We start from the raw sequence: 14,029 nt of genomic DNA on the forward strand, positions 1-14,029 counted from the left end.
AAACACTGTTGGAAATGTATGTCTCTTAATTTATGTCTAAATAATTAATTATATGTTTAATTTTGTTTTGGAGATTTATCCCCCCCCCTTCCTTTTAAATAGGAATTTACTGACTGACAATGGCAGAAAGAGTCTTAGAGAAGCTGGATATTCTTGATGAGCAAGCAAAGACCCTCTTGGCCACAAGAGCAAAGGTTTGTAAAATACAAGCTAAAATTCACTAAATTTTATCATTAAAAGGTTATCATTTCAAATGTGAATGGGTTATAGATCAATTTTTAAAAAGGTAATAATTGAAATAATAATTTCAATAATAATTGAAAGAGTCGTCTATGTAATACTATAAAGAATTGACTAAATATATGAGCTAACTTCCAGCCAGCTGTAGTGTTTGGTTATGATGCGTCTAACCTGTTTTATTAGAAAAAATCCTAAGCAGTCAAACAGTAAATGTGACCACTCCTGGGACTTCCCAGGTGGTTTAGTGACTAAGACTCTGTGCTCCCAATGCAGGGACGCTGGGTTCAATCCCTGATCAGGAAACTAGATCCCATATGCTACAACAAAGTGTTCATGTGCCACAACTAAAGGACCCACATGCCACGACTAAGACCCTGTACAGATAAATAAATATTTTTTTAATATGACTAATATAGTTTTTACTTATATGTTAAACGTAAAAACTTGTTTAGTTGGTTCGTCAAAAGGAAGAAAATATTTGATGTAGCTACCAAGTTAGAAATAAAGTTCTCAGAAAATAAGCTGAAAAGTGTTTGTTGTTCAACTGCTAAGTCATGTCCGACTCTTTTGGAACCCTATGGACTGTAGCCTGCCAGGCTCCCCTGTCTATAGGATTTCCCAGGCAAGAATACTGGAGTAGATGGCCATTTCCTTCTCCAGAGGATCTTCCCCACCCAGGGATTCGAAGTCTCCTGCACTGCAGGTGGATTCTTTACCACTGAGCCACCAGGGAAGCCCCAAAAGAGTGAGACTCTATAAAATTAAATACAAGATGTTAATAAAGAATACAGTTCTGAAACACCAGATTTTTTACATGTGAGCAATTTAATTTGGCTACAAAAAGACTTATAATATAACAGTGTGGATAAATGAAGTATATATAAAGAGCAGTGGAGTTTGAGAAATCTAGGAGGACACCACAGAGAGAAACTCTTAAGTGAATAAACATATTTGCAAACCTGAAAATGAAAGCATTAATGTTTGAAAAATAATTTGGTTTTTTTTCTAATATTTCATAATTTTCTCCTTTCATTCAGAAAATAAAGTAGAGGAATATGGAAAAATGGAATACATTTGTTCTGTGATAGCTGTCAAAATTTTGAAATACCAAACCAAGTATAACTTAACTAAAACAAACCTGTTAGACTTTGACACCCCAAAGTTTATTGCTTTTTAATTTTTTATTTTAAATGAATTGTTATTTGCTTTAAAAGTGTAATCATAGATAAATCTATTAAATTTGCCACAAAATTTCTTTATACATAAAATGTTGTTATAATTAGTAATAATAATTCTTACTTTTTCTGGGAGCCTCCTTTGCACAAAGTATTTCCATGTATTTCCTCATTTTGTGTAACTGTGCTTAATTCATGCGACTGACAGAAAATTCTCTGGAAGTTCTTTTAAAAGTATATAAAGTCATTTAAAAAATATTTTCTTAGTTTCCAAGTTATATTTTTGGAAACAAGTTAAGCAATATATATAGATATGTATAAAGAAAATTGTACATAGGGAAAATGATGTAAAGAAATATTAATAGTCTTTGGCCTCTTCCCTCTAATCCTTTCCTCTGAGGCAGACTCCTTTTAGCAGTTGAAGTTTATCCATCTACATCTTTTGTAGTCTTACAAAGATATACGAATATGAATATATGATTATATACATACATTTATCTCACAAATATCTATAATATAAATATACAGGTACATATTTACATACACATATATTTGTGAAGATAGACTATCTCTCTTTATTGTCAAAAAAATGAAATACAATATATCAGTTTGGTAATTGCTTCTTTGTTTTTTAAAACCTTTTATTTTGAAATAATCATAGACTCAATTCCATGGTTGGAGGAGCCTGGTGGGCTGCAGTCCATGGGGTCGCAAAGAATCAGACACGACTGAGCGACTTCACTTTCTTTCTTTCTATATTTCCTTTTGGAGAAGGAAATGGCAACCCACTCCAGTGTTCTTGCCTGGAGAATCCCATGGATGGAGGGGCCTGGTGGACTGCAGCCTGTGGGGTTGCAAAGAGTCAGACACAACTAAGCAACTAACACACACACACAGGAAGTTACAGAAATAGTACAAATAGTTCCATGTGCCTTGCCTCAGTTGACCCCCAAAAGTGACATCTTACATAGTTGTAGTTCACTAGCCAAAACCAGTATAAGTCACATCCAATATTGACACTGGTGTATTACTGTTAACCAGGCTACAGACTTTACCCAATCATCTCCATTTTTTAACCTTTATTCATTTGTATCTGTAGTTTTATGCAATTTTATCACATTACAGATTGTGGAAACTACCATAATCAAAGCATATTATGCCTCCATCCAATAAAATACTCCCTCATGTTACTTCTTTGTATTCGGATCCACTTGTTGTTATTGTTTAGTCACTAAGTTGTGTCCAACTCTTTGTGACCTGATGGACTATAGCCTGCCAGGCTCCTCTGTCCATGGAATCTTCCAGGCAAGAGTGCTGAAACGGGTTGCGATTTCCTCCTCTAGGGGATCTTCCCAACCTAGGGACTGAACCCATGTCTTTTGCATCTCCTGCATTGCAGGCAGATTCTTTACCACTGAGCCACCAGGAAGGCCTATTCCCCCATCCCAATTCTGTCTCTATCCCCAGCAATGATGAATCTATTCTTCATATCTATAGTTTTGTAATCTTGAGAATGTTATATAAATGAAATTATTCAGTGTGTAAAATTTTGAGATTGACTATTTCACTATGCTCTTGAGGTCCATTAAGTTTTTGCATGAAGTAATAGTGTTTCTTTTTTATGGTAAATAATATGTAAAATTTATTGCTAAGTAGTATTCCGTTATATGAATGTACAGAGTTTCAGTTGCTTACCCACTGAAGGATATTTCATTGTTTTCAGTTTTTTGCTTTTGAAAATAAGGCTGCTAAAAAAATAAGCTGAAGTAAAGCTGCTATGAATATTTATGTACAGGATTTTTATGAACGTAGTTTTATTTCTTTGGGGTGAACGCCCAAGAGTGTGTCTGCCAGTGCAGTGTCTGTCTCTCAGAATCAACCAGGTTAGAGCCACAAGGTTTGGTTTGAGTTCCCCCTCCCTGTGCCTCAGTCTGGAAACGGCCTTCAAGAATAAGCTAGGCTCTTGTAGGGTTTACCTCATTTGTTTCTCTTTCCTCAGGGATCATGGTCCTGCTCTGCCTGTTTCCTAATGCTTGATTGTAGTTATTTTCATATACTTTGTCTGGCTTTCCAGTTGCTTATAGCAGAAGGGTGATTCCTATAGCACTTAATCCCTCACTGGCAGAAACCGAAGTGCTCATATCCTATGATTTCCTTTTCAAGTTATTATTTCTTTATTCCTCTGTGCAGTTCTCTGAGAGAACTTTCAGAGAAGATTTTCAGCGCCTTAACTCACTCTTTAGCTTTACCCTTTTTGCTCTTCAGTCGATCTGTATAAATACTTGAATTGAATTCTCTTTTGATTGCTTTCTTAACTCAATTTCTGGCTCTGGCTCCACCATGTATGTGGCTCCAGGGAGAGAAGTGGGTTGGAGGGACCTGCCTGCTATGGCTTCAATAACTCTATGGATTAATAATTGTCTTTGCTGAATATATTGGTCATTCTTAAATTTGGCACTTTAGAATCTGAACTTCAGAGGGAGCCTTCATGAGCATCTAGTCCAACAGCCTCACTTAATAAATAGGAAAAGAGTGTACACAAGGCCTCCAATTTTCAGTCTGCATTATTTTTCCATTGTTGCCTGCCACATAAATTCTGTGCATGAGGGTGTATGTATAAAGTGAGATTAATTTTGTCCTTTATATACAGGATTTTCCTCATATGAAATGTACTCCTTTATTTCACTGTGTTATATTTTGGATTTGTTGCAGAAAAACTGCCTTCAGAGTCAAGTAAAGAGAAAGATTTCAGTGATACCCCTGACGTTTGATTTCCAGTTGGAACTTGAAAAGGACATTGGTACCTCCATGTCTAAGACAAACTCAAAGATCACAACAGACAGATCATATGGCACTAAAAAACCAAAAAGGTTATCATTATAACTACTTGAAACTTTCAGTCTAAAGTTTTAAAGCATTATTTTTATTGACTTAGATTGTGCAATCTATATTAAATGTAAGCTTTGTCAACATAGGTATATTTCATAATGGTTATGAGTTACAGTATGCTAGATTCGCATTCTCAATACTAGTTTATAAAATATTTATTATAATATTTCACCATTGTAGATGATACTTGTACATAGTAATTATAATTCTAAACATTAAAAGAAAGACTTCTTGAGCTTTATTATATCACTCCAAGTTAATATCAGGATTTATTTAAAGCTTCAACCAATATACTGCAAAAAAAAGAGATATTCCTAGAAAACTAAGTAAGGCAGTTTCTCTGTGTACTTATAAGGGGTAGCCTGAATATGTAATAATTGGTCTTTCACTGGCACTATGCATGTATGTAATGAGGTATAATTTTTCTAGGCACTAGAAATGTGGAGGAGATCCAAGACAAAAGAAATAGTAAGATGTAGAATCCATGAGACTTCAAATCAATTGGGCACTGATGGTAGAGTGAACACTGCTCTTCCCTCATTTATTTTTACTCTGTAGCAGCTCAACTTTCTGGTGGCCTTCCCCAGTGTCTCAGTGGTAAAGAATCCACCTGCCATGCAGGAGACACGGGTGTGATCCATGGGTCGGGGAGATCCCCTGGTGAAGGAAATGGCAACCCACTCCAGTATTCTTGCCTGGGAAATCCCACTGAAAGAGTAGCCTGGCGGGCTATAGTCCATGGGGTAACAAAACAGTCAGACATGACTTAGCAACTAAACAGCAAAAACAACTCAATGAATGTATTAAGTGCAGTTTCACAGATGAAAACCCAAGTCTTGGTGAGCTAAAATGACTTGCCCAGAGTCACACAGCTAGCAAGTGGCAGAAGCTAGATTTAAATACTAGTTAGATTTAAATTTCAGAGCCTATGCTCTTATCTCTACTACATTCTACAGACTGATTTCCAGCTTTTGGTCTTGGTAATTAGACGTATTTTAGTGTTTCGTACTTAGGTAGAGATCACAGGTTGAAAAGCAGATTGGGGTGAGTAAGAGATTAGAATGAGAAATGCTGAGCTTTGGGGCATCCAGGTGGTGGTATCTAAAAGACAGTTGAACAAACATGTCTGAATATAAAGTAAAACAAGACCATTTAGACTCAAAATACAGCTTACTCAACTGTATTTTTGTTATTTGTGATCTACCAGGATGTCAGAATATGTTTCCATTGTGCAGAAAAGGAGTTTGTTTCTAGCACAAATAAATATTAATGGTTTATATACTTTAGCTTTATCACAAACTTCTTTCACTACTACTTTGTTTTTATGTAGATATGGCCAATACTTTTACTTCAAAATCATTTATAGATCTATCCATGTTAAAATAGAATATTTTAATAATACATAGAAAAAGTTGCATAAAATAGAAGTTGGGCATGTACAGAAGGGAAAAATAATATATCTTATTATATATTGTGTATTATATAATTATAATTATAAATATTATATATTTGTATATATTTATATTTTTATTATATATATGTAAGCCATTATGTGATAGCATAATATATGGCCAATGACCCATTAGATACATTTAAAGATAATGTGCAATGTGTCTTACGGCAGCATTTTCCAGGATGATATCATTGCTTTCCCTTTCCTGTCTATAGATTATAGTTTATAAAGGCATCATTGATCCTGTCTTTAGTGATAATATCAATAGCTAAGTAACATTCCTTTGAATTGTTTAAGTCTGGCTAACTTGAAGTTTGAAATCAGTGTCTAAATTATAGAAACAAACTGCACATAGTTTCAAGATTCAAAAACCAAGTAAACTTTGTTTGATCAGTGCTCAGAGGACCAAAACTAGCACACATGCAAAAAAAAAAAAAAAAAGTACGGGAAAATCAAAAGAATTTACATCAGAATTAGGGTGTAACCCAGGCCAAAAGAAAGAAAATTTGGTTGAAGAAATTAAGAGGATCTAGTACATATAGATAAGCCCAACTGGCAGTATATCTAGGCTCTGAGATTTCCTTCTAAGACTACTTCTAACATTTTCCTCTTTTCAAATAATTTTTCTCATGTAGCAGTTTTGTGCTGTCTGTCACTCTTGCTTGAATGATTGGCCCTAAACCAAGTTCAAATAAAAAACTCTTACAGAAAAAAAAATTAAAAAAAAAAACTCTTACAGATAACTTCATTTTAATTTTTAATAGTAGTGCTGCTATCACATACTACTGTGATTTAATTTATTAATATTATTCTACAAGTGTTGATTGAGTGACTGCTATGCTCTGGGCATCTGACAGCAGCTGTGAAATATACCTCAAGGGGATTCAGATAAGTGAACAGGCAGGCACCAGTTGCTACAGAGAGATTCCTAATGTGAGAATCAACAAAATTTTCTAGAGGAGGTGGCCCCTCAGGTGAGACCCAGAGAGTTAGTTAAGAGGCATTAAGATTTAAAAGAAAGAGATTCCAGGCCAAGGCAATAACGTGGACAAGGGTCAGCCAGAGGTAAAGGAAAGTGCAGCTCATTTGAGGAACCAGAAGTAGTTTAGTGTTACTAGACTTGTAAGGGATATGAGGCAGAGATTAGAGACAGATTGGTAAGAAATTGGGCTAAAAGGGTAAATAAAGGCCAGATTACCAAGGGCTTTATGAGCCAGGTGAAGAACTCTGGACAATCTCTTCAGTGAGGAACCACTGAAGGGCTTAAACTGGGAAGTGCATACTTGGATTCTAGAAATATCATTAGGTAGTAAAGGAGGTTATTAAAAACTATGAGAGCTCCTCAGAGAACCTAACCTTTTAGAATTCACATTATCTCCAAAAACTGCCTCTTCCAGGAAACAAGTCATCAGGCAATGAGTCCTTTTTCAGCCATAACAGAAAGATTACTTAAATAGCAGAGTATAAGGGGGCAAGTTTTTCCCTCCTGTCAACAGTGGTATGCTGATTACCTTGACTATATTGCACAGATTTAATTCCTCCAGATCTGGAGATGCAGCTCCTGTCTTATACATGTATGTATGCTCAGTTGTGGGCTTCCCTTGTGGCTCAGCTGGTAAAGACTCTGCCTGCAATACGGGAGACCTGGGTTTGATCCCTGGTTTAGGACGATCCCCTGGAGGAGGGAAAGGACACCCACTCCAGTCTTCTGGCCTGGAGAATTCCATGGACTGTATGGTCCATGGAATTGCAAAGTCGGACACGACTGAGCAGCTTTCACTATGCTCAGTCGTGTCCGACTCTTAGGGACACCATGGACTGTGGCCCACCAGTCTCCTCTGTCCTTGGGATTCTCCAGGCAAGAAGACTGGAGTGCATTGCCATTTCCTCCTCCAGGGAATCTTCCCAATTCAGGAATCGAACCTGTGTCTCTTGCGGCTCCGACATCGGCAGGCAGGTTCTTTGCCACTGAGCCATCTAGGAAGCCCCCTGGTATTATAAGTTATATTAATTATAACAGGATACCAACCTCTACCAGTGCTCACAAACCTCACTCCTACATGAGCCAAGATGTCAGATCTGATTCACAGAGATTTCAGCTCAGCCAGATTTAACCTTACAACATAATCATGACCGCCAGTACCAGAGTAACTCCTACCAACTGCATGCCTTTTTCATTTTTGATCTCTAGTCTACTGCTATTCAAAGTGTTGTCTTCCATCCTGCAGCATTGGTATCACCTGGCAGCTTGTTTGAAATACAGAATTTTCTGACCTCATCCCAACCAAAGCTGCAGTTAACAAGATCCCCCAGGTCATTTCTGCGAACACTAATGGTTGAGAAGCACTGCTCTAGTCTTTCAAACATGGAGGAATTGTTAAATACAGATCATGGGGCCCCACTGGCAGTTTTTTATTCTATAGGTCTGGGCTGGGGCCTGATAATTTGAATGTCTGGTTAAGTCTCCAGGTGACACTGGTGCTGTTGGCACAGGAACCACCCTGCTCTAGCTGTGCCCCCACTGTAATCATGCTGGTCAACACTGACATCTGTTCAACGCTTCTTCTTGATTTGGTGGATATCATAGCAACACTCAACCTGGTGTTATGATCACCTAGATGAAACATGCCTAGGGTTGAACTATAGTTGAGTTTTGTTTTCAAACCAGTGGTTTTTAACCCATCTGCATGTTAGCATTACTCAGGGAGCTTTAAAATAATTGGATTCAACTTTAATTAGTTTGGAGTAGGGCCCAGGCATTACTATTTTTAAGATTTCTCAGATGATTCTGAGAAAAGCTAGGATTGAGAATCACTAAAATTCATAGGGCTTCTTTTTCAGTTACTCCCAAAGACATCTTTTCCATGTTACTATTAGCTCAAGATTCCTGCATTTTTCTTGTATAAATGGGAACTGATAAAGGTGATGGCCACAAACACCCAAAATTTGCTGGAAGGACATTCCTGGGATTAGTTTACTGATAGGGAGAGAGTTTTATAATCATTTGAAAATCTCTCCCAGTCTTTTGCCTTTCATTTGTCTGTGGTCTCTAAGACTTGTCAGCAAATACCAAAGCTTTTCTTTGCAACTTTTCATAATTGAATGTTTTACAAAAAAGCCATATTCATTTTAACAAAAGTCTTTTTAGAAAATTACCTGGAACATAAGTTTTGAAAGAGAAAAAAAGTGATCTCTTCCATTCTGGATTCTCAAGTGAAAATGTCAAATTTACCACTTATTAAGTGGTAAGAACTAGGAAACAATTTAGGGGCAAGTAGACATATTAAGAATGCTTTTTCTTTAGATGAATAGGACCTTCTCATTAGAAGAATTACTTTCCTAAAAATAAGTCCAAAAGAATATTCCTTTTAGAAGTATTTTTATGATAGAAGGATAAACTTGAATACAGGAAAGATAATGAAATATGAACAGAGAATATGATTACAGCCTATAATGAAATTTAATCAGTCAAATTCTGTCTTCCTTAATTCAATATACATGTCTTATACTCTGTGTGACATTAGCCTGGCATAGAGATTAAGAAGATGGGGATTGTTTGTCACTGATTCACTGCAAAAGAGTCTTCTCTCTCACTGCCTGATGCTACCTGAGTCCCAAATAGCTTGACCTTCATAGTTGTTGCAGGAACCCACACTCACTGAAATGAGTGAAAAACCACAGGCCATTTAAAGGGACTCATATGAAGGAGGGAGATGAAACTAAACTCTCATTAACTAGTGACTCCTAATGAAACACATTCATGGGAGGAAACTTTAGAAAATCTCTCTCAAATAGGGGGAAAGGGGATTTAGAAAAAAAGACTTTTTAAGTAAAAAACTGAGTAGAGAAATTAAAAACAGAATACAGATGAAGACTGCATTGATAGTCTAGATGATCAAATAAAGACATAGTCTTATAAAAATACCACCCTCCAAAATGAAAATCAGGTTAAAAAGAGACATGTAGGTACAGTTTTAGGATACTCCATATGAAAATATACATTTAATACATAAATCAGGAGACAAGAAACAGATGGTGAGGAAATAAAAGAATTATAAGGAAAAAGTGTCATTTAAGACAGACTTGAATCTTCAGATCTAGAGCATTATCAAGTACTAGACTTATGGTAAAATTAATCTCAGGCAGGGGAGAAAACAGCAGTTAATTACAAAGGAAAAGATAGCAAATAAGATTCATGTCTCATCTGTATCTCTGAGGCTAGAAAACAATAAAATCTTACCAACTTTTAAATAGAATGGCAACCCAGGAGTCTGCTATTTGGGTGAATCATCATTTATATTTGAGAAAACAGAGACAAGTTTTTGGACTTTAAAGACTTTAGAATGTAATCTACGTATTTATTCTCCCTGAGGAACCTACTTGGAGAAATATTTTTATCCAAATTTAAATTAAATATGAATAAAATAAAGATCCAAACTGAGTGTCTTTATTACACAAAAATGTATTTGAAATTTTCCCATGGCACCTGAATGAAACTCTGGATTTCCATCTCAAAATGGCTGTTCTGTAAAAACATAAAGCATTCCAAAGAATTACCGGGCAAGTGTTCCATAAGAGATGCCCAGTTGAGAAGAGGCAGCCTTGGCTCACCCACCATACTTCCATCTGAGCCGTGCCTTTCTCTGGTTTTCTTTTGTGTGCTGAGGCCACTCACATGGTCCATCCCAGGCCCATGCAACAGCCTTCCTTTTCCAGCCCATGCAGCACAAATCAAGGCCTTTTCCCGTGCTCCCTTTAACTCAACTGCAACAGGATATAATTTCACAGGGGATTTTTCTAACTGTAAGACAAAAAGGGGGAGGCGGAGTGTTGAATCTTTTAAAAATCCACATAGCCCCAAACCAATACAACTTACAAAAAACAGATTTATAACTCCAATTCCTCATAGTTTTTGAGAACACAGTACTAGGAACACACAAGTTTTATTCCTAGACTCTTATCCCCTCCATTTCTTCTTTCTACTGTTGGGAAAACTCTCCATAGGTGTCTTACATTTCTGTACATTTGTGAGCAAAAGCACTGGCTGCCTTTGTTCCTATCTTTTCTAGGACATTTGTATAGCAGACAGCCTTGGAAGACAAAGAAAGTGCCCTCCTCTGAGCAAGAGCAGGAATATTACTGTCCATTAAAAAGATCTGTGTTCCCTAAACTCAAGGTTACATTCCTGTAACATAACCCAGCGTGTGTGCTGATGTCATCTGGCCTTCTGCTCATTGCCCTGTGGAACTGGGGCTCAGAGAATTAATGCCGAAGATACCACTCCTATTCCTGTGTGTGATAGTCCTTTGTCTCTGACTCAGGAGTCTCATGTCTTCCAAAAGAGATGAAATTGTATCAGGCCAACTTGTTACTTTGTAAGTAGGGTCAAATCTCTGACTTTTCACAGCTCTTCACACCTGCCTGGAGGGAAGGAGCTTGGGGTAGAATGACAGAAAACTTGCTGCTTCTCTTAGACTGAGTGGTAAACAAAATTATGGCTTATTCCTCTGTGACTAATAGAGTATTCTTATCCAGGCGCCTCTGAGCTTAGAAGGAACTATTTTATCTATCTATTTTCTTTATTTTATCTATAGCTATTTTATCTATCCTGTAAGTCTATCTGCTCCTAGGTAGCAGGATTTATAATTTAGTTATACCTAAACTAAGTCCAAAAAATTAACCCATATAATAAAATTTTAAGTAAGAAAGAGAACAACATGATAAGGGATTATGTAAGCTAAAAATGACGTGATTGAGGACAGAGTTTGTGTAAAGTTAATTTTACAAGTACCTAGCACTTAGTTCAGTTTCTTTTTTTATAAATTAAGTGTGCATTTACTAAAGGACCAATAAATAAATAAGTAAATAAAGCTGTCATCTCCCAGGAATTCCACCAAACTTTGCTTTCCTCTCATAAGCACTTTGAATCTTTAAGAGTATTTTGCAAAATTAGCATGTTTAAGACCTCCCCAAAGAATGTTAAAATGACCATAATTTGAGAAATTGAAGGGGAAAAAAGGCAGCAAAAAGGCACAGTACTAGTAATGGGAAAGGAGGAGCTATAAACATGGATGTAGAAGAAATTAAGATAATTATGAGTACTTTGCTTCCCAGTGGCTCCCAGTGGGTAAAGAATCTGCCTGCCATGCAGGAGATGCAGGAGACACAGGTTTAATTCTTGGGTCCAGAAGATCCCCTGGAGGAGGGCATGGCAACCCACTCCAGTATTCCTGCCTGGAGAATCCCATGGAGAGAGGAGCCTGGCGGGCTACAGTCCATGTTGGATGCAAAGAGTTGGACATGACTAAAGTAACTGAGCACTCCTATAACTACGCTGCTTTGAAACATGAGTCTGGTAATGGAAAGTCTGGGAAACTATGAATGGTGAAAACAGAATTAACAGCAAGAAGAAAACATAAATAAATCAACAGCTAGAAATATTTGAGAAAGCTGTCAGAAAACTATCTTTTACCAAAGCACCACCTTGAAGTTGTGTCAAGGGTGAGTTTCTTCAAAGAACTGTTTAAGTGGTTTCTGAGCATAGACAAAGATGAAATACTTCCAATTCTTCTCATAAAGATAACTTTGATCCTCAAGTCTGACCATGAGAATATAAAACCCTTACAGTATTTCACTTATAGATTTTTTAGAAATCTAAAATAAAATATTAACTTAACTGTTTCATTGTCTGTTCTCAACTCAGGACCATATAAAGCAGTTCTACATTTCTCCATTTCATCCTGACCATTTTTGTTTATTAAAAGTTTGTGCAGTTTAGTATTTTGATCCTACATATTAGTCAAGGCTTTCCCTTCCCCCATATGTAAGTCTAGTGACTTGGAGGACCTGAAGTGAAAAGGGTATGCCAACAATTTGATTCGTTCTGTCCTGACCTGTAAGTGGGGGTGGGGGTGGCCTTCCTCCACCACATCTCCTCCTCTTCCCTCTTTTAATCTTTTTTTTTTCCTTCTGTTAGGGGGACACTGTTGTGATAGAGCCAGCTTCCACCAATTCTTTAGAGCTGAGTGATGAATTTGCAGGGATTTTGTGAGATCATTGTTAAATACAATCATTATTTAAATATGCAAACTAAAAATTCGATGACATGTTAAAACAAATACTGAAAGCGCATCATTTCCTCATTATTTTCTTAAATTTTGTCATTGTCTATTTTTTTTGAAGTCCCGTAGTTTGCTTTTACTTCATCCAACAGAAGGTTCTATTTGTGCAAGTGATCAGACACTGGGAATTAGAGCTGGGAGGGGGCAGGAAAAGGGGAAAAATAGCCACATCCACTATCACAGATGGGTCTTCCCAGAACTACTGCGTGGGGGTGAAGGAGAGAGCCTGGAATTCATCACCTTCTCTTTCCTCCCTTCCTGACAGGGAGGCCTGTTGTACTACAGTTCATGGGTCACAGAGAATCGGACACAACTTAGCAACTAAGCAATATATTCTGCAAATGTATTTGAAAAAATACCTTTGTTAGATAAGGATAAAAAAGAGCATCTCCTTAACACGACAGTCAACACCATTAGGGTGGAATACTTGACACATTCCCATTTAAATTAGAAATAGGATGCCCATTCTTACTAGTATACCTAACTATTGTGGAAGTATTTGTCAATGATATTACATAAGAACATGAGATACAAATTTAAATGTTTTGAAAGGAACAGATGAATTATTTTATGAAGATTAAATGATTCTTTATTGAAAATCCTAAAGGGAATAAACTGAAAACTCACTGGAGGTTGTAAGAGTTTAAGAAAGTTCAATGGAAATTTACCAAAACAATTTATACATTCAACAAATGCTTAGTACACAGGTACTATGTGCCAGTCACTCTCCTGGGTGCTAGGAATACCACAGTGACCTAAACAAAGAGCCTGCCCTCAATTTACATTCTAGGATAAGGTGGAAAGATAGATAACAAACTAAATAAATAAATCAACCTATAATGTAAGTTTACTAGTGACAAATGCTATGAAGAAAAATGCAGTAAATTAAGGGAATTAGGATTGATAGGGATTACTTTAGATGGGAGGGGATGAAAAAAGACCTTTCTGGAAAGGTGAAAACTTGAGTAGAGACTTATGAAATATTTCACTTATGATTTGAGTGAGTAAGCCTCTCATTATTTAGGGGAAGAATATTACAAGCAGAGGACAGAGCAAGGGCCAAGGTCCTGAAGTAGGCGCTCAAGTTCCTTTTCTTAAACCAAACAGCCGAAAACTCCCTCTGCTTCCATGGTGAGGGGAGGGGTGAAGTG

The 14,029-nt window shown here is 36.8% G+C and overlaps 1 protein-coding gene across 13 annotated transcripts in view; it reads left to right on the forward strand.

Moving 5' to 3' along the window:
* The window catches only part of C5H1orf141 (chromosome 5 C1orf141 homolog), a 116,138-nt gene that overhangs the window by 82,201 nt on the left and 19,908 nt on the right, over positions 1-14,029 (forward strand). For 6 of the 13 annotated variants that reach the window (XM_070467975.1, XM_070467976.1, XM_070467977.1 and 3 more), the window contains 2 exons: positions 103-194; positions 4,128-4,285. The exons of 1 other annotated variant lie outside the window; for it this stretch is intronic. In XM_070467975.1, the coding sequence (XP_070324076.1) occupies positions 120-194; positions 4,128-4,285 (233 nt within the window). In that variant the 5' untranslated portion in view covers positions 103-119. The remainder of the gene's footprint in view (positions 1-102; positions 195-4,127; positions 4,286-14,029) is intronic. 6 more of the 13 variants (XM_070467978.1, XM_070467980.1, XM_070467979.1 and 3 more) reach the window with 1 other exon arrangement.

This window comes from Odocoileus virginianus, chromosome 5 (genome assembly GCF_023699985.2).
Source record: "Odocoileus virginianus isolate 20LAN1187 ecotype Illinois chromosome 5, Ovbor_1.2, whole genome shotgun sequence".
Taxonomy (NCBI): Eukaryota; Metazoa; Chordata; class Mammalia; order Artiodactyla; family Cervidae; genus Odocoileus; species Odocoileus virginianus.